Source organism: Aotus nancymaae, unplaced genomic scaffold, assembly GCF_030222135.1.
Source record: "Aotus nancymaae isolate 86718 unplaced genomic scaffold, 86718_ANA_hifiasm-v0.15.2.pri h1tg000062l, whole genome shotgun sequence".
In the NCBI taxonomy this organism is placed as follows: Eukaryota; Metazoa; Chordata; class Mammalia; order Primates; family Aotidae; genus Aotus; species Aotus nancymaae.
Genome location: NW_026988476.1, coordinates 38364638 through 38388933, shown reverse-complemented (window position 1 = coordinate 38388933; position 24296 = coordinate 38364638). Strand labels below are relative to the sequence as shown.

Sequence of the window (24296 nt, the reverse complement as noted above, 5' to 3'; positions counted from 1 at the left end):
AGCAGACTTAAAGGTACCTGCCCAGCAGCTCTGCACAGAGCATGGAGCTCCCAGCACAGCACTTGAGCTCCTATAAGGGACTGTATACCCAAAGAGACACCTTATAAAGGAGAGCTGAGGCTGACATCCGGTGGGTACCCTTCTGGGACGAGGATAGCAGAGGAAGAAACTGGCGGCAACCCTTGCTGTTCTGCAGCCCCTGCGGGTGATCCCAAGGCTAGCAAGGTCTGGAGTGGACCTCCAGTGGTCCTGCAGCAGAGGGGCCTGACTGTTAGAAAGAAAACTAAAAAGCAGAAAGAAATAGCTTCAACATCAACAAAAAGGACATCCACTCATAGACCCCATCCGAAAGTCACCAACTACAAAGACCACAGGTAGATAAAACCACTAAGATGGGAAGAAACCAGCACAAAAAGAATGAAAACTCCAAAAACCAGAACACCTCTCCTCCTCCAAGGGATCACAACTCCTTGCTAGCTAGGGATCAAAGATGGATGGAGAATGAATCTGATGAATTGACAGAAACAGGCTTTACAAGGTGAGTAATAACAAACTTCTCAGAGCTAAAAGAACATGTACTAACCCAACGCAAAGAAACTAAGAACATTGAAAAAAGGTTAGATAGATGTTAACTAAAATAAACAGCTTAGAGAAGAATATAAATGACCTGATGGACCTGAAAAACACAGCACGAGAACTTCGCAAAGCATACACAAGTTTCAGTAGCCGAATTGACCAAGCAGAAAAAAGGGGATTGAAGATCAACTCAATGAAATAAAACGAGAAGGCAAGAATAGAGAAAAAACGAGTGAAAAGAAGTGAACAAAGTCTCCAAGAAATATGGGACTATGTGAAAAGACCTAATCTACATTTGATAGGTGTACCAGAATGAGATGGAGAGAATGAATCCAAGCTGGAAAACACTCTTCAGGATATTATCCAGGAGAACTTCCCCAACCTACCAAGGCAGGCCAATATTCAAGTCCAGGAAATACAGAGAACACCACAAAGATATTCTTCAAGAAGAGCAACCCCAAGGCACAGAATCGTCAGATTCACCAGGGTTGAAATGAAGGAAAAAATGCTAAGGGCAGCTAGAGAGAAAGGTCGGGTTACCCACAAAGGGAAGCCCATTAGACTCACAGCAGATCTCTCAGCAGAAACCCTACAAGCCAGAAGAGAGTGGGGGCCAATATTCGACATCTTTAAAGAAAAGAACTCTCAACGTATAATTTCATATCCAGCCAAACTAAGCTTCATAAGTGAAGGAGAAAGAAAATCCTTTATGGATAAGCAATTGCTGAGAGATTTCATCACCACCAGGCCTGCCTTACAAGAGCTCCTGAAAGAAGCACTAAACATGGAAAGGAGCAACCAGTACAAGACATTCCAAACACGTTCCAAATGGTAAAGACCATTGACACAATGAAAAAAATGTGTCAACTAATGGGCAAAACAGCCAGCTAGCATCAAAATGGCAGGATCAAATTCACACGTAACTGTATTAACCTTAAATGTAAATGGACTAAATGCCCCAATCAAAGACACAGACTGGCAAATTGGATAAAAAGTCAAAACCCATCAGTGTGCTGTATCCAGGAAACCCATTTCCCGTGCAAGGACACACATAGGTTAAAAATAAAGGGATGAAGGAAGATTTAACAAGCAAATGGAAAGCAAAAAAAAAGCAAGAGTTGCACTCCTAGTCTCTGATAAAATGGACTTTAAACCAACAAAGATCAAAAGAGACAAATTAGGGCATTACATAATGGTAAAAGGATCAATGCAACAAGAAGAGCTAACGATCCTAAATATACACGCATCCAATACAGGAGCACCCAGATACATAAAGCAAGTTCTTAACGACCTACAAAGAGACTTAGATTCCCACATAATAATAGTGGGAGACTTTAATGCTCCACTGTCAATATTAGACAGATCAACAAGACAGAAAATTAACAAGGATATCCAGGACTTGAACTCAGATCTGGACCAAGTGGACCTAATAGACAGCTACAGAAATCTCCCTTCTAAATCCACAGAATATACATTCTTCTCAGCACCACATGGCACCTACTCTAAAATTGACCACATAATTGGAAGTAAATCACTCCTCAGCAAATGTAAAAGAACGGAAATCATAACAAACAGTCTCTCAGACCACAGTGCAATCAAGTTAGAAGTCAGAATTCAGAAACTAACTCAGAACCGCACAACTTCATGGAAACTGAACAACTGACTTCTGAATGTCGACTGGATAAACAATGAAATGAAGGCAGAAATAAAGATGTTCTTCGAAACACAACGTACCAGACACATTTAAAGCAGTGTCTAGAGGGAAATTTATAGCAATAAATGCCCACCAGAGAAGCGAGGAAAGATCTAAAATCGACATCCTATCGTCAAAATTAAAAGAGCTAGAGGAGCAAGATCAAAAAAAACTCAAAAAAGCATAGACACTTACCTGCAGGTAAGACATTCTTGGGGTCATTCAATCTCATCTTGAATGAGTTATTCAACTTGCCATGAGCATCAGCTTCCTCATCTGTAAAATAGGAATAATAATATAGAGTTATAAAGATCAAGTAAAATAATACACAGCACTTAAAACAATGCCTGGCACATGACAGACATTCAATAAAGTGTGATTTTCACAATTGCATAGAAGGAACACTACTGTAGGAATGTGTACAAGGCACCAAGGTGGCACATGGAGAGGGCAAGCCTTGTGATGACATGAGAATGGCCATGTGCCCAGCCCTATAGTTGGCATTTCACATGCATCCTCTCACTTAGAACTGTGCTACCCCCTTTTTAATTAAGACGAGAAAATCAAGGCTCAGAAAACTTCTTCTAAGGCACGGGTAGAAATGGAAATTTTCTTCTCATGCTCCTTTTATCACCCAGTTATCCAGAGAAGAGTCACTAAAACTACGACATCAAGGACCTGGGGTGCTTCGTAGATGGCATTCACTCACTTGCTCACACATCTTCAGATGTACCCTATTGTACCCGAGCCTCTATGTTACATCCTGGGTCAGAGCAGAGACAGCAGCTCTGGTCCTCGAGGAGCTTCTATCCCCTTGGCTGGACAGACCGCAAAGCCTCTCTACTCATATGATCATTCACTCACAGCCGTGATAGAGAGAAGGGGACGTGCCTGGCTTGGGACTTGATCTGGTTCAAGAGGATGTGAGGTTCCATCTCCATCCGCTCTTGCCTTCCTAACGTCTGTTTGTGAGGGAGGTTGGAGGGTAGCAAGGAAGACACCATGAGCAGAGGTAAAAGTATTTGGGCACGTTATTGCTTGGAGGAGAAGAAAGTCCCTTTTCGGCACAGAGATCACAGGGCAGTCTTCTTGGGGGGCCTCCCATTGCCACAGCTGTGATGAGTGTGGACCTTGGCCAGGTAACACCTCTCACACCCACAGCCAAGAAGGGTGTGGAACTGACCAGATGGTGAGTGTGTAGCTTCTACTGCTGTCACTGGAGGCGCTGCTGAGGATATCCTTACATCTAATTTACATGGCACCTTCTAGTCTACCCAGCACATTTGACATTCACTGTTTCATTTTATTTGTTGTACACATTTATATACAATATTTACGTACAACTGGGGTGGGTGGGCAGGAGAGATTGGGAATTAACCTCTCACCACTGCTACCCCTCACTCTAGCTCAGTTTTCTACCCTCTGAGATAGACTAGGTAGGTATTATCAGCCCCATTTTACAGATAAGGAAACTGAGGCTGTGAGTATTTAAGTGACTGGCCCAAGGTCACAGAGGTCATTTGCTTCCAAGCCAGGGATTTGGTCAGTAGGGTCCTCATGTTGACATGCAGTGATGCCACATGTTGGTCCCTTGTCAGACTGCCCAAGTTTCACCCTGTGACAAAGAGCCTCTTAGCTCCACATTCTTTACCAGTTAGAACTAGGCTGTGTCCTGAGGAAATAAGGTCCTCATGGCAGGTCTGGACTTCCCTCCTTCCCTATGTTGTAGTGACACTCCTCCCTCCCCACTTTGGTTCCTGCTGTGGACTGAATTGTGTCCACTGCCTCCATTCATATGTTTAAGCCCCTGTCTCCAATGTAACTGTATTTGGAGATAGTCTCTTCAAAAAGATAATTAAGATTAAATGAGGTCATAAGGATAGGGCCCTACTATGACAGGACCAGTGTCCTTATATGAAGAGAGGGAGACAACCAGAGTTCTCTCTCTCGAAGCATACCCAGAAGAAAGGTCATGTGAGGACACAGCAAGAAGAGGCCATCTGCAAGCCAGGAAGAGAGTCCTCACCAGAAACCAACATTGGCACCTTGACCTTGAACTCCAGCCTCCAGAACAGTGAGAAAATGAACTTCTGTGGCTAAAGCCACCCAGTCTGTGGCACTTTGTCATGGCAGTCTGAGCAGACTAACAGAGCTACTATGTCCTAAATCTCCACCCTCTGTCTTCGCCTAAAGGCACTGAGCACAGGTGTTTTACCCAAGACTTTGTCTCCAAAGTTCTCTTCAATTAACTGCTTAAATTAATCTCTCTTGCAGTGTTTATTTTCACAAAAACTTTCAAGACAGATTTCCAAAGAAATAGCTTGTGACCCCAAGACACAGGTTTGGTTTCATCAGTAACAGCATGAATTATGAAACTGATCATGTTCCCTTTTGATATGTTTGCTTGGGAGCTCAGAATTGACAGCCTAAACTTCTAGAAAGTTTACTTGCCGTTCTGTGAAACACTGTATATACTATCACCACAGCTTTCACCTTAATTTCCTTCTTGTTTTTCTCCTATCAGTTGGTTCTTACATTCATTTATTTTATAAGTTAATAGATAAATATATTCTTGTTGTAAATAATGAAAAGAACTCAGAGTCATGCAGAGCAACACTTAAAAGTATTCATTTATTATGTCATAGTACTCTATCCATTTGGAACAATATTAGGAATAATCAAATTTTTAAAAACAGATACCTTTATCTGAAAAACAAATAAATAGGTACCACTGTTTGAAAACTTACTATCATACTAGGAATGTTCATGTATGCTTTCTCTTTTGATTATCACAGCAACTCTGTAAGGCAGATTTCATATGCCTATTTCACAAACTAACACAATTGAATGAGGTTAAGTTAGTTGTCCAAAGTCATAGTAAGTGGTAAAGTCAGAATAAAACTCAGTTCAAGGGTTTAATGTTTGTGTGTTCAATACCAAAGTCATGGAATCAACCTAAATGCCCATCAATGGTGGACTGGATAAAGAAAATGTGGTACATATACACCATGAAATACGACACAGCCATAAAAAAGAACAAGATCACATCCTTTGCAGCAACATGGATGAAGCTGAAGGCCACAATCCTAAAAGAACCAATGCAGGGTTGGGGGAATCCCAAGATGGCTGTATAAGAGGTAGCTCCGAAAAGCAGCTCCCAGCGAGGGACATGCAGAAGCCAAGTGGTCACCACAATTCCAAACGAGGTATCAGGTTCATTTTGTGGGTCTGGTCGGACAGTGGGTATAAACCAATTAGGGCAAGTTGAGGCAAGGTGGAGCACTGCCCCACCCAGGAGGAACGTGCAACCGACTGGAAGACCGGGGGATCTCCCCCTCTGGGACTTCAGTTGGGATCCTGCGCTCCATCCAAGCCCTCTACAATCCACAGAACAGGAGATCTTCGCCAGGCTCAACAGCCTTAGCGAGCTGCCTCAACAGGGCAGAATAGCAGCTCTGGCCAGCGCAGGGGCTGTCAGCATAGATCCATGCAGAAACACTGGCTGTTGCTGAGAAAGACAAAAAGCCGGTGGGATGGAGCTACCTGCCCCCCAGTAAGAAGGGGAACAGAACACAGGGAAACAGCCCAAATGGCAGGACGGGTGCCCCCGCCGCATAAAGCCCAGCAGGCCAGAAAACTCTCACTCCAGAGTTAGGCACCCAGAAAGTCAGTTAGAAAGCAACGAAGAACAATCCAGCTCGGCGGGCCAAAGGGAAGCCGCCATCGCAGTAGCTGGCCAAATTTTCCTGAGTAAATAAAAGAGGCAGCAGCTCCACTGAATCTGTGGCAGCCCAGCAGCGCCTCTGCAGGCAGACAAAGGAAAGGCCGCCTCCCCAAGCAGCTACCTGAGATCAAAACTATATAAATCCAAGAGATGGGGAGAAACCAGTGCAAGAAGAATGAAACCATCAAAAACCAGAACGTCTCTCCCCCACCACGAGATCACGACTCCTCACCAGCAAGGGAACAAAGCAGGACAGAGAACAAATGTGACGAATTGACAGAAGCAGGCTTCAGAAGGTAGGTAATAAAAAGTTCTCTGAGTTAAAGGAACATGTTCTATCCCAATACAAAGAAACGAAAAACCATGAAAAAAGGTTAGACGAAATGCTATCTAGAATAACAAGCTTAGAGAAGAGCATAAACGACTCGATGGAACTGCAAAACACAGCACAAGAACTTCAAGAAGCATACACAAGTTTCAAGAGCCGAATAGATCAAGCAGAAGAAAGGATATCAGAGATGGAAGATAAAATCAATGAAATAAAATGAGAAGGCAAGAAAAGAGAACAAAAAGTGAAAAGAAATGAACAAAGCCTTCAAGAAATATGGGATTACGTGAAAAGACCCAATCTATGCCTGATCAGTGTACCGGAAGATGACAGGGAGAATGAATCCAAGCTGGAAAACACTCTTCAGGATATTATCCAGGAGAACTTCCCCAACCTAGCAAGGCAGGCCAACATTCAAATACAGGAAATACAGAGAACACCACAATGATTCTCCTCTAGAAGAGCAACCCCAAGGCACATAATCGTCGGGTTCACCAGGGTTGAAATGAAGGAAAAAACACTAAGGGCAGTCAAAGAGAAAGGTCAGGCCACCCACAAAGAGAAGCACATCAGACTGACAGCGGATCTCTTGGCAGAAACCCTACAAGCCAGAAGAGAGTGGGGGCCAATATTGAACATCCTTAAAGAAAACAACTTTCAACCTAGAATTGCATATTCAGCCAAACTAAGCTTCATAAGTGAAGGAGAAAGAAAATCCTTTATGAGCAAGCAATTGCTGAGAGATTTTGTCACTACCAGACCTGCCCTGCAAGAGTTCCTGAAGGAAGCACTAAACACAGAAAGGAAAAACCAGTACCAGCCACTGCAAAAAAGAACCAAATGGTAAAGATCTACAATGCAATGAAGAAATAACACCAACCAAAGGGCAAAACAACCAACTAATAATAAAATGGCAGGATCAAATTCACACATAGCAATATTTTTTTTTTTTTTTTTTTTTTTTTTTTTTTTTTTTTTTTTTTTTGAGACGGAGTTTCGCTCGTTTCCCAGGCTGGAGCGCAATGGCGCGATCTCGGCTCACTGCAATCTCCGCCTCCTGGATTCAGGCAATTCTCCTGCCTCAGCCTCCTGAGTAGCTGGGATTACAGGCACGCGCCACCGTGCCCAGCTAATTTTTTGTATTAGTAGAGACGGGGTTTCACCATGTTGACCAGGATGGTCTCGATCTCTTGACCTCGTGATCCACCCGCCTCGGCCTCCCAAAGTGCTGGGATTACAGGCTTGAGCCACCGCGCCCGGCCACACATAGCAATATTAACATTAAATGTAAATGGACTAAATGCCCCAATCAAAGGACACAGACTGGCAAATTGGATAAAAAGCCAAGAACCATCAGTGTGCTGTATTCAGGAGACCCATCTCATGTGCAAAGATACACATAGACTCAAACTAAAGGGATGGAAGAAGATTTACCAAGCAAATGGAGAGCAAAAAAAAGCAAGGGTGGCAATCCTAGTCTCTGATAAAACGGACTTTAAACCAACAAAAATCAAAAGAGACAAAGAAGGGCATTACATAATGGTAAAAGGATCAATACAACAAAAAGAGCTAATGATCCTAAATATATATGCACCTAATACATAATGGTGCACCTAGATACATAATGCAACTCCTTACTGACCTACAAAGAGACTTAGACTCCCACACAATAATACTGGGAGACTTTAACACTCCACTGTCAATGTTAGACAGATCGAGACAGAAAATCAACAAAGAAATCCAGGACTTGAATGCAGATCTGAACCAAGAGCAAACTTAATAGACATTTACAAAACTCTTAACCCCAAATCCACAGAATATACATTCTTCTCAGCACCACATTGCACTTACTCTAAAATCAACCACATAATTGGAAGTAAATCACTCCTCAGCAAATGCAAAGAATGGAAATCATAACAAATAGTCTCTCAAACCACAGTGCAATCAAATTAGAACTCACAATTAAGAAACTAACTAAAAACTGCACAACTTCATGGAAAATGAACAACTGGCTCCTGAATGTAGACTGGATAAATAAGGAAATGAAGGCAGAAATAAAGATGTTCTTCAAAACCAATGAGAACAAAGACATGACATACCAGAATCTCTGGGACACATTTAAAGCAGTGTCTACAGGGAAATTCATAGCAATAAATGCCCATGTGAGGAGCAAGGAAGGGTCTAAAATCAACACCCTGTCATCAAAATTGAAAGAGTTAGAGGAGCAAGATCAAAAAAACTCAAAAGCTAGCAGAAGACAAGAAATAACTAAGATCAGAGCAGAACTGAAGGAGATAGAGAAACAAAAAACCCTTAATAAAATCAGTAAATCCAGGAGCTCGTTTTTTGAAACGATCAACAAAATAGATAGACTGCTAGCCAGACTAATAAAAAAGAAAAGAGAGAAGAATCAAATAGATGCAATAAAAAATGATAAAGGGGACATCGCCACCGATTCCACAGAAAGACAAACTACCATCAGAGATTACTATAGACAACTCTATGCACACAAACCAGTAAATCTGGAAGAAATGGATAAATTCCTGGGCACTTGCACTCTCCCAAGACTAAACCAGGAAGAAGTTGAATCCCTGAATAGACCAATAACAAGGGCTGAAGCTGAGGCAGCAATTAATAGCCAACCAACTAAAAAATGCCCAGGTCCAGACGGGTTTACAGCTGAATTCTACCAGACGTACAAAGAAGAGCTGGTACCATTTCTTCTGAAACTATTCCAAACAATCCAAAAAGAGGGAATCCTTCCCAAATCATTTTATGAGACCAACATCATCCTGATACCAAAAACCAGGCAGGGATGCAACAAAAAAAAGAAAACCTCAGGCCAATATCCATGATAAGCATAGATGCAAAAATCCTCAGTAAAATACTGGCAAACTGATTACAACAGCACATCAAAAAGCTTATCCATCACGATCAAGTAGGCTTCATCCCGGGGATTCTCTAAGAAGGGGCTGTAGCTGTAGCAGTTGGGATCCTGGTGGGAAACAGCACTACCCTCCAAGGGATAGTTAAAAAGACAGAATGTGAGCAACTTCAGAGAAAAAAAGAGGTGCTGAAGCACCTAAGGACTAGCGAGTTGTGGGGATCCGTGATCACCTCTGGGTGTGAAGAGTGAGTTGGGGGAACCATTATTAACACCACAAGTCAGACAGGCCACGCATCAGGAGCTGTGCATCACCGCCAGGCCAGGCCCAGTGGGAAGGCTCTTCCTTGCTCCCCTGACCCTGCCGCACTTTGGTCAAATGCAAGAGGAGGGAGAGGACGTGCTTAGCAGGTGAGGCTTAGAGGGGAGCCCAGACAGAGAAGGCTCAAATATCTTCAGCCTGGGCTACACACACTGAACCAAGCCAAACCCCCAGATGCTTACACACACACACACCTCTGACTGGACCTGGATTAGGGCTGAAAACCTTCCTCACCCAGAGCCAGGCAGATTCTCCTTCTTGAGAATTTGCACTGAGAGACCCCAAGGCTGAGACATATGGTGTTGGTCGAGGGTTGCAACTTTCCACAACTGCAGGCGGACTATAAAAAAATTTGCAGTTTTTAAAAAATTGCGGTGGAGGAAGTTTTGGGAGTGTTTATCTAGCCAAATGGTTATCACAGGACAAGGAGGTAGCTGTAAAGAAGCTTCTCAAAATAGAGAAAGAGGCAGAAATACTCAGTATCCTCAGTCACAGAAACATCATCCAGTTTTATGGAGTAATTCTTGAACCTCCCAACTATGGCATCGTCACAGAATATGCTTCTCTGGGATCACTCTATGATTACATTAACAGCAATAGAAGTGAAGAGATGGGATCTAATCAAACTCCAGAGCTTCTGTATAGCAAAGGAAACAATCATTAGAGTCATCTGGCAACTTACAGAATGGGAAAAACTTTTTGCAATCTACCCATCTGACAAAGGACTTACAGCCAGAATTTACAAAGAAGTAAAACAGATTTACAAGAAAAAAAACAAACCCATTCAAAAGTGGGCGAAGGATATGAACAGACACTTTTCAAAAGGAGACACATATGAGGCCAACAAACATGAAAAAATGCTTATCATCACTGGTCATTAGAGAAATGCAAATCAAAACCACATTGAGATACCATCTCACGCCAGTGACACTGGAGATCATTAAAAAATCTGGAGACAACAGATTCTGGAGAGGATGTGGAGAAATAGGAACACTTTTACACTGTTGGTGGGAGTGTAAATTAGTTCAACCATTGTGGAAGACAGTGTGGCGATTCCTCAAGCACCTAGAAATAGAAATACCATTTGACCCAGCAATCCCCTTACTGGGTATATACCCAAAGAATTATAAATTGTTCTATTATAAAGACACATGCATATGTATGTTCATTGTGGCACTGTTTACAATAGCAAAGACCTGGAACCAACCCAAATGTCCATCATCGATAGACTGGATAAAGAAAATGTGGCACATATACACCATGGAATACTATGCAGCCATAAAAAACAATGAGTTCATGTCCTTCATAGGGACATGGATGAATCTGGAAACCATTATTCTCAGCAAACTGATACAAGAACAGAATATCAAACACAGTATGTTATCACTCATAGGTGGGTGTTGAACAATTAGAACAAGTGGACATGGAGGGGAGCATCACACACTGTGGTCAGTAGGGGGGGCTAGGGAGGGACAGCGGTGGTGGGGAGGGTGGGGAGGGATGAGGGGAGAAATACCAGATATAGGTGATGGGGGGATGAAGGCAGTCAACCACCTTGCCATGTGTGTACCTATGCAACAAGCCTGCATGCTCTGCACATGTACCCCAGAACCTAAAATACAATTAAAAAAAAAAAAAAGAAGCAATGCAGGAGCAGAAAGCAAAATACTACATGTTCTCACTTGTAAGTGGGAGCTAAACATTGAGTACACATGGACACAAAGAAGGAAACAAAAGACACCAGGACCTGCCCGAGGGTGGAGGGTGGGAAAGGGACGAGAATTTTTAAAAACTACCTATTTGGTACTAAGCTTATTACCAGGGTGATGAAATAATCAGTACACCAAACCCCCATGACAAGCAATTTAATTATATAACAAACCTGCATATATACTCCTGAACCTAAAAGTTAAAAAAAAAAAAAGTTTGTGTGTTCATTTATTTGTTTGGTTTGGTTGTTTGAGTTTTCTAACTATCTTGACCCTCTATAACAAAAACTAAGATCGGGAAATCAATGTACAACTGTGTTGTGTGGATGTGTGTGTGCTGAGGGCAGGGGCTGTGAATTGCTTCTCCTCTGCTGCAAGCCATTGTAATTATTTAGGCAATTCAGCCAATAGCCGGGTTTTCTTTCCCCGTAAGTGACAATAGGGACCTGACCCAAGCCAGCCGATCTTGTGTCAACCCCAGGAGAAAACTCAGCCAAGGACAAGTGTAAGGACCGTAGCCTAAGTAACCTTCCACCACCGATCAGTGGGCTACTGCTATCAGCGGGAATACAGGGTGGCCTCTCTCCCTGGGGAAGAGGCAATAGCAGAGTCTGGACAGCCGATCGCCGGTGGGAAGAAACTTGCCCACTCCCACCCGCTACTTCTCCCCAGCCAGGGCTAGTTTGCATTGCTACATAACACGTGTGCACAGGCATCTTCTGACAACTGGCTCCAGTCATTTGTACTGGCGTCCCCCTCCTCGCAGGTTCTGGCCAGAGGACGCAGCTCTCGATAGAAACACGGACCGCTGTCTCAGCTAGCAGGCAAACCCATTTCTATTTTGATCTGAATTCCCAGCATCTTGGGGAAAGAACTTGGCCTTTCCTATCGACCAGACCCATGACGAGGGAGGAGAGCCTGCAGGCTCCTTCTGTAGCCTTCTTTGACTTGGACTCCGAAGACAAAGGTGAACTTGAGTGCTGCGGAGACACAGCTTCCCTTCATGCTCCCACCAGGCCCCCGGGCCGCCTAGTCCCCAGCACTGAGGCCCTATTGTCCCGGCGGGGCACCCGGGGCCTGACTGCCCGCTCTGTGAAAGCGCAGTTCCAGCCCCTCGCCCCTCCCTCTGAGTCGCTGTGCCTGGAAAAGGGCTTTGGAGTTTCTCGGACGCACACTGGCCCTTTTCTTCTCGGGGCGCCTGCAGCTTTGATGCTGCGCGCCTGGCAGCCGGGTGCTCCGCTGGTCTTTTCAGGGAGACCGTGCGAAAGCGCGGACCAGATGCTCTCCCCGTCGCCCGCCGGAGCTTCTCGAGAGGGGCACAGCCCGGGGCAGCCGCGGAGCCGGCGGCCTGCAGCTCCCGCCGCCACACCGAGGGGGCGCTGCGCCTGCCCGCGGGAGCCCACGCAGCTGAAGCTCATCCGGGAAACTCGTCCGCGGCTCGCCTCTCAGAATGAAAACCGGCTGCCCGGGGCGGCAATGCTACCTCTGGGAGCTCATTCTAAGATAATTAGATTGGGATCTGTGCGAGGATATGTAAAAATCAAACAAACAAACAGAAAAACACTTCTCCAACCAAATCCTTCTTTGAAAAATTGGAAACATGCTAAAAAGTTGAAAGAATGGTACCACAGACACCCATATACCCGTTATCTGGCGTCCCCAATTAGCCTTGTGTATGGAAGGATTTAGCAACAATGGCTATGAGAGAGAGAGAGAGAGAGAGAGAGAGAGAGAGAGAGAGAGAGAGAGAGAAGAGGACTGTGTGTATCTAAGTCACTCCCTACACAATGGTACTATTAGCAGTTAAAGTAACATTGTAAGTTCAGTGATATGGAGATATTCTTTTCTGTTAAGTTAAAAAAAAAAAAAAAGCAGGTAGAAAACTGTATGCACATTATGTTGTTTTTGTTTGAAAAAAAATTATGTATAGGGGAAAAAGCAGCCTGAGGTGGTTTTTGTCTCTGAAATGTGAATAAGGCTTTTGACTAAATTAGGATATGGATGAATTTAGTTTTCATATCTGGCTTTGTTTCTATCAACGAAGTACTTCTGTGTAAAATGAAAAAAAAAACACAGAAATTTAAAACGTTGAGAGTTCAAAAAGCTGACCGCACTCCCTGGGATTATTTCACCACTGTTTATCATGACGGAAGTCCTGGGCTCTCGCAGCCCACGCCCAAACACTACTGTGTTCCCCCTCCTGGTCATTGCCAGCTCCACCAGTCCCACACAGCTTCCCAAATTTGCACCAGACCCTCCCTTCTCTTATCCTGCTTTCTTGCAGCAAACTGCATTCCTGCCTCTCATCACTTAAGTCAGACAGGTTCCTTAGTCTCTAAAAAGAGAGAATCTTACCATGCCATTCACTTTTCCCACTGAAAGCAGAAGTCTCCTAAGATCAAATTCCTCTTCTTAAAGAGAAGTTTGGGGCTTAACCCAGAGGCAGACCCTGAGCTGTCTCTCTGTGAGAGGCCTGTCGCAGTTAGGCTCCCAGGAAGAAGCTTTTTTTTTTTTTTTTTTAAGCGTGGGTTATTCAGGAATCGTTAGGACCAGCTGGATGATATTTTCATCACTATACAAGCAATGGCACTTTGGGAGACTACAGTAATAATAGCTCACTTTGTGTATGTATTTTTAGTTCACAAAGTAAATCTACAGATTCCCTTACAGTGATTCCCAGAGCATATCCAAAATCATTTGGAGATAGACATAGAGTTGCTAACTTTTGTTTTGCCACGCGTAGAGTCGTTTAAAAAACAACCTACTAACCATGTTTGCCATTACTTCGTAAAAGACATTTTACCACACACAGAAAATAGGAGGGACAATCTCAAATGTTTTTTTAAAAAGCAGTATTTAATTAAATCTTCACTATAAGGTCCTCCTGTTCCCCCACATATTTTAAGATCATTACTATTTCTATATAAATTGGAGGAGACTTTTTACAACCACTGGTTTGGGAACAGATACTTACAGTTACCCACTTGCAGGTGAGGAAGCCAAGGTTTAGACACCCTCAGGTGATGGAATGGCTGGAATCAAATTCAAGCCTGCCTGCTCCCAGTGGCTTTTCCTACTCCAGATTGCCTCTCTCTAACCACGCTGCCATTGTGATTCTACCAAGAGAAAACCGAACTAAAAGGCAAATGAAGTCTTGGCTACACTCGGATCACCGGACTATACGGTGGGTCAAATTTTATTATTGATTCAAAAATCACTGAGCTCATCAGATGGAATTAACCTTTCAGGAAAGTTCTTCTCTCATTTCATCATTTGCTTTATCAGCACAGCCATCCATACACATGGTTTCTAGGGGAGAATTACATATTAGAATTCTAATATATCTACTCATATGTATCTATCCATATACATCTATTGACTGGCACCTGAAATTCCTTCATTTTGGTCTCTTTTATTGATAGCTTTTTAAAAAATCACTAAAAATTTAAGAATAAGGCAAAAAAGGTAAACAGCATGTCCTTTCAATGCAATACTGAAGCACTGTTTAACAAGCTTAGTAATTTTTTTTAACTTTTATATTCAGGGGGTATATGTGCAGGCTTGTTACAAGGATGTATTGCATAATCCCTAAGGTTTGGGGTCTAATGATCCTATCACCTAGGTACTGAGCATAGTATCCCATAGTTTTTTTGTTTCTTGTTTGTTTTTGTTTTTGGCAGAGCTAGTTGAAGTTTTATTTTGGAAAAAAAAATGGAATTGTTTTGTAACTGGAGCCATGGGCAAGGCGGGTCCCCCCAGGCAGTTAACTCCCCAGCAAGTGGGCTGAGGGCGAGGGCTGAGCCTCAGGTGGGTCTCCTGTTCCCTGTGCTACCCTGCACAGCAGCTTCCCAGACAGGCTCTGAGGCTGTGGCAGGAGGGGTAGGCTAGGCAGGGCTGCTGTGGGCATTAATTCGAGCAGGACATTAGAGGACTTGGACACCAGCTTCCCATGTGGGTCTTGATCTTCTTCACAACCATGGCCCTGGTGGAGCTGGTGCAGCTGAAGGAGCTGAAGGCCTGGCCTTAGCTGAGGCCAGGGCTTTTGTGATGCCCTTGTAGGCCGAGCTCAGTGCATCTGCATAGCCACTGGTGCTCTTCTCTGTGAATACTCGTGTTCTGCGTCCCAGACTCCAGCCGGCTCTCCTCACCCTCCAGCATCTTCCTGTGGTAATACTGAGCATCTTTTCATGTTTGTTGGCTGCTTGTATGTCTTCTTTTGAGAAATTTCTGTTAATGTCTTTGCCCACTTTTTAATAGAGTTGTATGGATTTTTTTTGCTTGTTCGGTTGCCTAAGTTATAGATTGGACTTTTGTCAGATGTATAGTTTGCAAATATTTTCTCTCATTCTATAGGTTGCCTATTTACTCTGTTGATAATTTCTTTTGCTGTGCAGAAGCTCTTTAGCTCCCACTTGTCCATCTTTCTTTTTGTTGCAATTGTTTTTGAGGGCTCAGTTATAAATTCTTTCCCAAGGTTGGTGTCCAGAATGGTGTTTCCTAAGATGCTTATAATTTGAGGTGTTAAAATGTAAATCTTTAATCTATCTTGATTTAATTTTTGTATATGGTGAAAGGTAGGGGTCTAGTTTCTTTCTTCTGCTTATGGCTAGCCAGGTATCCAAGCACCATTTATTGTATAGGAAGTCCTTTCCCCATTGTTTTTGTCAACTTTGTTTAAGAGCAGATGGCTGTAGGTGTGTGGCTTTATTTCTGGGTTCTCTATTCTGTTCCATTGATCTCTGTGTATGTTTTTGTACCAGTACCATACTGTTTTGGTTACTGTAGTCTTATAGTATAGGGTTTGAAGTTAGCTAACTTTTTGAATTTTTTTTTGCTTAGGATTGCTTTGATTATTTGGGTTCCTTTCTGGTTTCATATGAATTTTAGAATTTTTTTCTAATTCTGGGGAAAATGATGTTGGTACTTTGGGAGGAATAGCATTGAATCTATAGATTGCTTTTGGCAGTATGGCTATTACAATGGGCCCATGCAGATAATTTTTCCATCTCAAGGTCTGTAATCTTAATCACATCTGCAAAGTTTCTTTTGTCATGTTCTCAGGGTTAGGGTATGGACATCTTTGGGAGTGTTTAGCCTGCTTACCATACTGTCAGTATCCAGAGTTGAACTCAGGTTGGTCTGACTGCTTTTGGACTTTCCCCACCTGACTCCATAGTCTCCTCTCATAAGTGTTCTTCTGTCTCATGCCTGGAGGCCCTGCTCTTCTTATGATTCTGTTCTTGCTATTGTATTTGTGTCAGATAGTAATGAGTTGGGCTGTAAGTAATAGCTAACAGCTGAGAGCTGCTTGAGCTGCTTGAATTACTGAGGTTCATTTTTCTCACATAAGGAATCTAGAGGTGATTGCTGGTCTTGGTTCAGGGATTCAACGATGTCAAAGCATTGGCTTCATAATTTGGTTGGTCTTTCCCTCATGGTTGCATTATGGCTACCACAGCACCAGCTATCATATCCACATTCAAGTCAAGAAGACATAGGGTGAAGAGAGTGGGCTCCAGTTTTGTCTGCCTCTTTAATTAGGAAGCAGATGTTTTCCCAGAAGTCCCCATCAGGTTTTCACTTGCATCTCATAGATCAGAACTGTGTCAAATGCCCCTATTCCCTGCAGTTGCAAGGAAGCCTGACAAGAACAGTATTTAGCTTTTCCTGGTGGAGGTGGGCAAAGGAAAATAAAATTGGAAATGAGGATTGGATTAGCCAATTCATAGTGTTAGAATTTCACCCTATCAGGATTCTATCTTTGCTTTTTTCTCTTGCCAATCACAATCAGAATGGAGGTCCTGCTCCTGAATCAGACACCTGATGATTGTACTTGGATCAAATTAACACCCACTCCCTTCTTATGAAATATTCCTGGCCCCAATTAACAACTTGGGCTGCCATCTGAAATGGCCTGGATGCACTGTCTGTTGCTTCTTGCTGCTGGCCCCTGGAAGCAGCTGACCACCTTTCAGAGGCCTAGAGACTCCATTGGTCCCCTTGGCTATGAAGAGGCAAGCTTCTATTCTGACAGTGCCTGTTTTTATATGGGTCATTTATAAGCATCCTGTGTGTGTGTGTGTGTGTGTGTGTGTGTGTACAAAAAAGGGGGAAATTGGACCACATTGGCCAAGAACATTTTAATCCTATGCTAGGTTTAAATTTAATAAAGTAGAAGGTCTTCTAAATATATTACTGTGGCAGATAATATCTATTTTTATGTTCTTCCCCTTGGTAACAGAGCTGTGATTTTCTGTGCAGCAGCCATGCACCCAGACAAAAGACTTTTTCATTCTCAGATGAAGAAGCTTTATCTTCTTTTACAGCTAGGTATAGCCTGTGATTATGTTCTGGCTAATGTGTTATAAATTAAAACATTGTATGGGGTATCCAGAATGTTTCCTAAAGAGAGGGGGCATATCTTTCTTTGTTCTTTCATCCATTTTTCTGCCTGCAGTGCAGATGAAATATCTGGAGCTCCATCAGCCATTGTGGGCTATGAGGAAAAGGATGATACTTTAGGGATGGCCAGGAGCTGACGCTGCCCCTGGATTTCCCACCTCCAGAGTAATAAACTTTCTATTTAATCCATTGTAATTTTAAATTTTTATCTTATTTGCAACTGAACCTGACCCTAAGTAATTCATCTACTTTTCATCTGCATGATGTCTAACTATTTTTTTTGAGACAGAGTCTTGCTCTTTTGCCAGGCGCCCAGCTGGAGTATAGTGGCACGATCTCAACTCACTGCAACCTCCACCTCCTGAATGGAGGTGGAGGTTTCAAACAATTCTCCTGCCTCAGCCTCCTGAGTAGCTGGGACTACAGGCATGTGCCACCATACCCAGCTAATTTTTGTATTTTAGTAGAGACAGGGTTTCACCATGTTGGCGAGGATGATCTCGCTCTCTTGACCTCGCGATCTGCCCGCCTCGGCCTCCCAAAGTGGTGGGATTACAGGTGTGAGCCACTGTGCCTGGCCGTCTAACTCTTTACATAGCATTTTCAGGTACGTTATTTTCTTTTCAACAGATAGGAAAATATCCATTTTCCTGTACTTTTTCGTAACTGGTTCTAGTTCTAGGTGTGGGATCAACAACAACCATCAGAAAACTGTCGACCTCCACGGCTGGAGACCGTGAGAAAACAGAAAACACTGGGTTCAGGAAGCAAAAGATGATTATTTCCAGAGTTAGTGACAACTTTGGGCGATATGATCCTACCTCCATTTTTGTGAGACTAGGCCCTTCCTCTCAGAGATACAGCTCTTCTTCACTATCTCATTTCCCCATCCTGAAAATGATATTTTGGTCTCTACTTTATTTAAATATTTTCTTGTGGAATTTTGTTCACCAAAATAGAGCTTCGGCAATGTTTTCATTCCCAACTGATGGGCTGTTAGATTCATTGTGGGTATTGCTCAGTGAAAATCCTTCACCAGTAGGTCTGCTTTATGATAGAATTGATAGTGGAGGGATGGAGTAAGAGTCCCTGTGCTACAGCACTCAGACGTCACCTGCTCACTTTGTTCCAAAGTAGCAATCGGCCGACAGCTCCCCAGAGTTATTATGTTTCTGCCTTATTCTCTCTCCTCTTCCCCATATCCTCTAGCAAAACCTACCTCTACCCCGAATTCCACACTGGGTTATCTTCAAAAGCTGGGCAGGCATTTTGCCAGGTTCTCTTCTCTCCTTCTCCTGGACCTGGTTAATTCTAGCATGGCCCAGCCTGACCCAGGTCTTCCTTGAAACTGCCTGTTTTACTCAAGAAGCTCGGCAAGCACAGGCTGTCTCTTAAGAAGCTGACATGTTGTTTTCTAGCAGGTGCCCTTGGGCGGGGGGTGTCTCAAAGTAAAGAAGGCATACCACAGGCATCTACACAGAACTCTGTTTTCCAAGGGCAACGATGATGGAAATTCATGGTTCTCAGATGATTTAATGACAATAATGGCTTTTCTTATCCATTATTCATGTTTTTACTTGTAAGATATTAAGGGTGAATTTTATAGGTATGATCTCCAAGGAGGAGGAAGAAGCAAGAACCAACATTTATTGAGCATAGAGTAGGAGTTCGGTTCGTATGCACCGATCATAGCACAGTGGTTAAGGGCATAGTTTGGAGTGAGCCAGTGCTCGGTTCTACACCGCAACTACCACGCCCTGGTTATGTGACTCGGGCAAGTCAGTAAATGACAAATAACACCTGCTGCATAGACTTGCTGGGGACTTAAACGTGAACACTTAGTTCAGGACCTGATCTAGAGTTAGTGCTTAGCAGATATTAATTATTATTGTGCCCATTTTACACATAAAAATACTGAGTCTTAGAGAGGTTAAGTAACTTATTCAAAATCCTGCAGCTGGTTCTGTAATTCCCAGATTAATGTTCATCCAATTACATTTTGCTGCTGAGTGCATATTGCTTGTAGGTGGTGGCCTAGCTACCAAGGTTACCGGAGACATCTAGTCTAGTATTATCTTCTGATAAATGATCTTCGGGCTAAATATGCTTTCCCTGGGGATTTTGGAGGGGTAAATACAGGAGAACCATAGATAGGAAAATATTCTGCCAGGCCTGATCTCATTGATTGGTGAGGGCCAGCTCAGGGGTAGGCTTCCCAACAACCCTAGAACCTCCAAAAGTCCCCAGCTCTTCTTCCTGCCCAGTCATTTCTCAGAGCTTCAGGAAGGAGTAAGATGCCCTGTAGCCCTCATAGGCCTGGAAACTAGACTTGAGCTCTTTGGTCCCCTGGGAGGCAGCAGAGTACAGTGGCTACCAGCACAGGCTCTGCAGTCAGGCCCAGAGGGATCCCAGGATCGTTGTTCAACAGCTGGAGCACCTTGGCCAAGTCACTGCCCTTTCTCTCAGCCTCATTTCCATGTCTGTAAGGTAGTGATGAACATATTCCTAGCCTCCACAATTTGTTATAATAATTGGACCAGAATGCAGATAAACTGTCATGTGTTCCACAAATAGTAGCTCTTATTAATATTATTTTAATCATCACTAATTGAAGGGGATGTTCTAATTTCCTGGAAAAAGCAAACCATCTGCCTTGCTCACTCATCTACCTGGAATGAAAAGAAGCTCAATCAAAGAGCCTTCTCTTGGGCGGCTAGGACTGAGAAAGAAGCCCAGCTGGGCAGGCTCAGCCTAGAGGCTATTCCCCACTTCCCAGTTGCAGATCTGGTTTCTTTCACCTGCATAAAAGGCTGTGGCAGAGCTGCCTAAGAGAGCCAAAGTCTCTGGGGTTCCCAAGGACAGAGAAGAAGCCCACAATGGCCGTGACTACTTTCTTACCTTACCTAGTCCCGTTTCCCAACCCCCAACCCTCCCAGGACTTACACCTTCTGAGGAATGTAGGCTGGTCTGAGCTCCTGGAGTCTGACCAACATGGTGCCTACCTAGATGAGCTGGTGCCCCTGCACAGCTCATCCTGCAGTCATGAGACCTCTGTAAGGATTCCTATCAGCCAGGCAGGCCCCTGTCCTTCCCAGCCTTCTCCAGGCCCATCTGATTTAAAAAACTGTTTTCTTTGGACAGTGTTGGCTTTCTTGGCATCTCCCACTTTGTGCTAATTTTTCTTTTTGATTCCTAGAATGATGTAAACTCTGTGCTGTGAGGGGTAAGAATATGAGCTTCATGGGGAGGCAGCTCTGGTTCCAATGGCGTTTTTTTCATACTGCCCACATGTACTTAGTGAGATGGGCACTGTGTGGAGCATTGGGCCAAGACTTTACAGGGATAAGGATTATTCATAAGCCCTCAGAACACCCTCATTAGATGACTGCTGCCAACATATGAGGACATTCAGTCACAGAGAGGTAAAGTAACTTTCTAAAGGCAGCATATGATGAGGTCATCACAACACAGCAGAAGCAAGGCAAGGACCCAGGAGAAGGCAAGAGAAATGAGAGGAAGAAAGCAGGTGAGGAATGGGGAGGAATGAGAGATACATAATCTTGCCCAGAGCCTGTCTCCTCAGCCCCGGAGAAGTGGGGTCCAACTGATTTAGCTACTTCCTTCAGTTTTGCCACGAAGAGTTGTGGGGAGGGGGAAAGGAGGTCAGAAAGGGTTAAAGGGAAGATTTATGAAGATGCAGCAAGGCCTTCCCAGGGACAGAAACGTCCAAACACGCTTGGCAGACAGGATGTGATAGGTGTGTTATTATCCCTGGGGGAGCAGGGAACTTGGGAGGAAGATACTGCTTTCACTGGTCACTCTCAACCATTTAATTCAGAATGTGTGTTTGGATCCCAAGGGAGCTCAGACTCCCAAAGTCATGAATACCCATGAGCCTAATGCAGCCTTGAGGTCAATAAGATAATGAAGGTGGCACCCTTGATTCCTTTGGTTGCCAGTTTGTCTTAATTTTTTAATTAATGAACAATTTCAGATGTCAGAGCCTTGAGCCACGGAGTAGTGCCATCTTTAGCTGAGACTTCTCTTCCTATGTGTGATTTCCACCCCACCCTGACACCCACACACCTCCAGTGTTTCAGCAGTTTCCTTTTCTCCATTCCTAAAGAACCTGCATTTCCTCTTCCCAGCTCTGGTTTTGGCTTCCTGTGTGCTAAGCCTTTGCAGTTGTCATCATGTCTTCAGGATGCATTTGATAGGTCCAGGAAGTTGCACCAGACGGAAGATGGAACCAACAATCAATAAAAAAAGAACTATGTTTCTAAGAAAAATGCATCATGGCTTCCCACAGGAGTTATGAACCATATGTCCTAAAATCACTGGAACAATGGGTCTAATTTTTAGCTCTTCTGCTCTGCTCTCCCGGCCATCTCAACAAGAAAGAAAATAGATCTTTTAACCTGCTGCTCCCCGGCTAATGATCCGTAGTAAAGACTGCCTTTCCTTTTAACTCATTCATCAGACACCACAAAATAAAATATGTCCCTCTTCTCCCACTAGCTTGATTTCTCTCGGCTACTAGTTTAGTATATTTATGGTGTATGAGTCATCAAGCTGCCTCCTGATTGGATAAAAACCAAGCACCTCTGAGACCGTCAGTCAATTACAGCTATTCTCAGCTTCATTCACAGATTTATTAGCTTGCACACACACAGAGAAATTCAGTCGGCAAAGTTCATTCATAAAAATTTCAACACGCTGCGTATCATCCTGCACATCTCAGCTTTCGGCTGCAAATGGGCTTCTGAAAACAGCTCCGAGAGGAGTCCAGGAGGGAGGGAAGCTCTGAGCGAGGGTGGGCAGGCGGGGAGGGGATCTGAAGAACAGGACCCATCACAAGTCAGTGAAACAATGCGGAGCAGCGCCCGTCAGTAGTACTCCTGGCTGGCGGCCCAGAACAGGATGCAAGACCAGATCTTCCAAGAGAGGGCAGCCTTTGGAATCAACGAACCCAGGCAGAAGGGCCTTTGGCTCATAGATACATTTTTTTTTTTTTTTTCCTTTTTAAATGAACAATCACTGGAACAAATAAAGGGTTAATAGGGCAGTCATTTGCCCCGCCCTGTGAGAGCCGAAGGGAGCAGGTTTGAAAGTTCCTGTGTGTAGAAGAGGAGGCTGGGGTGAGGGTGGGAGTGGGGGTGCCAAATATTTCTACTCGGCTCCTGCAAGGCTAGTGATGCGGCGGCCCCCCCAGGCGGGTGCTCGGCCGGGCTCTGTGCCTCAGAGTTGGCCGTGAGCGACCCCCGCCGCCAGGAGCCTGAGTCCAGGCTCTCGGAACGAGGATTCCAAGGCGAGAACACTGGTGCCTCTGCCTGGGCCAGGGAGGGACTGAAATCAGAGCGGAGGAGGCGTTTCCCCCCTGGGCTGTCACCCGTAAGGGGCCGGGAGCCGAGGTGGGCGAGCGCGAGAGGAGAGTTGGAGAGGTAGCTGCTGCGAGTTGCATCCGGCTTTGAGGCATTTGATGTCTGCACCGTTCATCTACCAGACGACTAGGCGATTTATGCAACAGTATCCTGTTTCAGCACTGCCAAGGCTATGCGAGAACGCGGCCAGGACAGCCTGGCAGGACTCGTGCTGTATGTAGGACTCTTCGGGAACCCCGGGATGCTGCACAGGGCCAAGTACAGCCGCTTTCGGAACGAGTCGATCACGTCCTTGGACGAAGGTAGCCCCGGAGGCTCGGTAGGGAACAAGGGCTCGCCGCAGCCTCCCCACCCCACCCTGGCACCTCACCTGCCCGCTGAAGATGCCACCTTGCCGTCGCAGGAGAGCCCCACCCCACTGTGCACCTTGATCCCCCGCATGGCGAGCATGAAGCTGGCCAACCCGGCCACTTTGCTGAGTCTGAAAAACTTTTGCCTGGGTACCAAAGAGGTGCCTCGGCTGAAGCTCCAGGAAAGCCGGGACCCAGGTTCCAGCAGCCCGTCATCCCCAGAAACCAGTCTGAGTGGGTCCGGGACTGCACCTCCACCGCAGCCGGACCTGGTGGGCCACAGGGCAACCGCCTTAACCCCTGATTCGTGCCCACTTCCTCGCCCTAGGGAGCCACCCCTTAGGAGCAGGCAGGACAGGCACTTTCTACAGCACCTGTTGGGGATGGGCATGAACTACTGCGTGAGGGTAAGTCAATTTTCCTCTCTGCATTCTTTCTAAGAATTTCTGTGGAAGGGGGCATCTCCTCTGCTCTCTGCAAGGGGCCTAACATTAACCTGCCTGCTGGGTTCTGTGGTTTGGACAGGACGTTATACAACTGGATCAAGGAGGAGGGGAGCTGGGTTTACAAATGGCCCTACAACTATCTGATTTGTACGGGAGTCACGCAGCCTTTGGTTCAAGAACATGAACTGGTGCTAACTTGTAGGACGTGAACTTGTAGGTACTTGGCAGGTGTAGAGGCAAGTTTTGATAGAGTCAGCTGATGGCACCACTTTGTCCCCACTGGACCCAGTATTCTGGCCAAAAAGAGTCAAGGACTTCCATTCTGATCAGTGATTGAGACCTGGTAGGTTATACTGGCCTTTGTGTTTTGAACAAATACAGCAAAGATTTCTGTGCCAGAGAAACACATGGTGTGTAAGGGGCTTGAATTATTCTTTAAAAATTTATTTCAGAATTTAACAAACACTTCTCAAAACATGTC

At 44.5% G+C, this 24296-nt stretch overlaps 1 protein-coding gene across 1 annotated transcript in view; it reads left to right on the top strand.

The window, feature by feature from the left end:
- The first annotated feature begins 23191 nt into the window (after positions 1-23191).
- The window catches only part of SHC4 (SHC adaptor protein 4), a 141946-nt gene continuing 140841 nt past the window's right edge, over positions 23192-24296 (top strand). The window contains exon 1 of the mRNA XM_012442380.2: positions 23192-23776. Coding sequence (XP_012297803.2) covers positions 23192-23776 — 585 coding nt within the window. The remainder of the gene's footprint in view (positions 23777-24296) is intronic.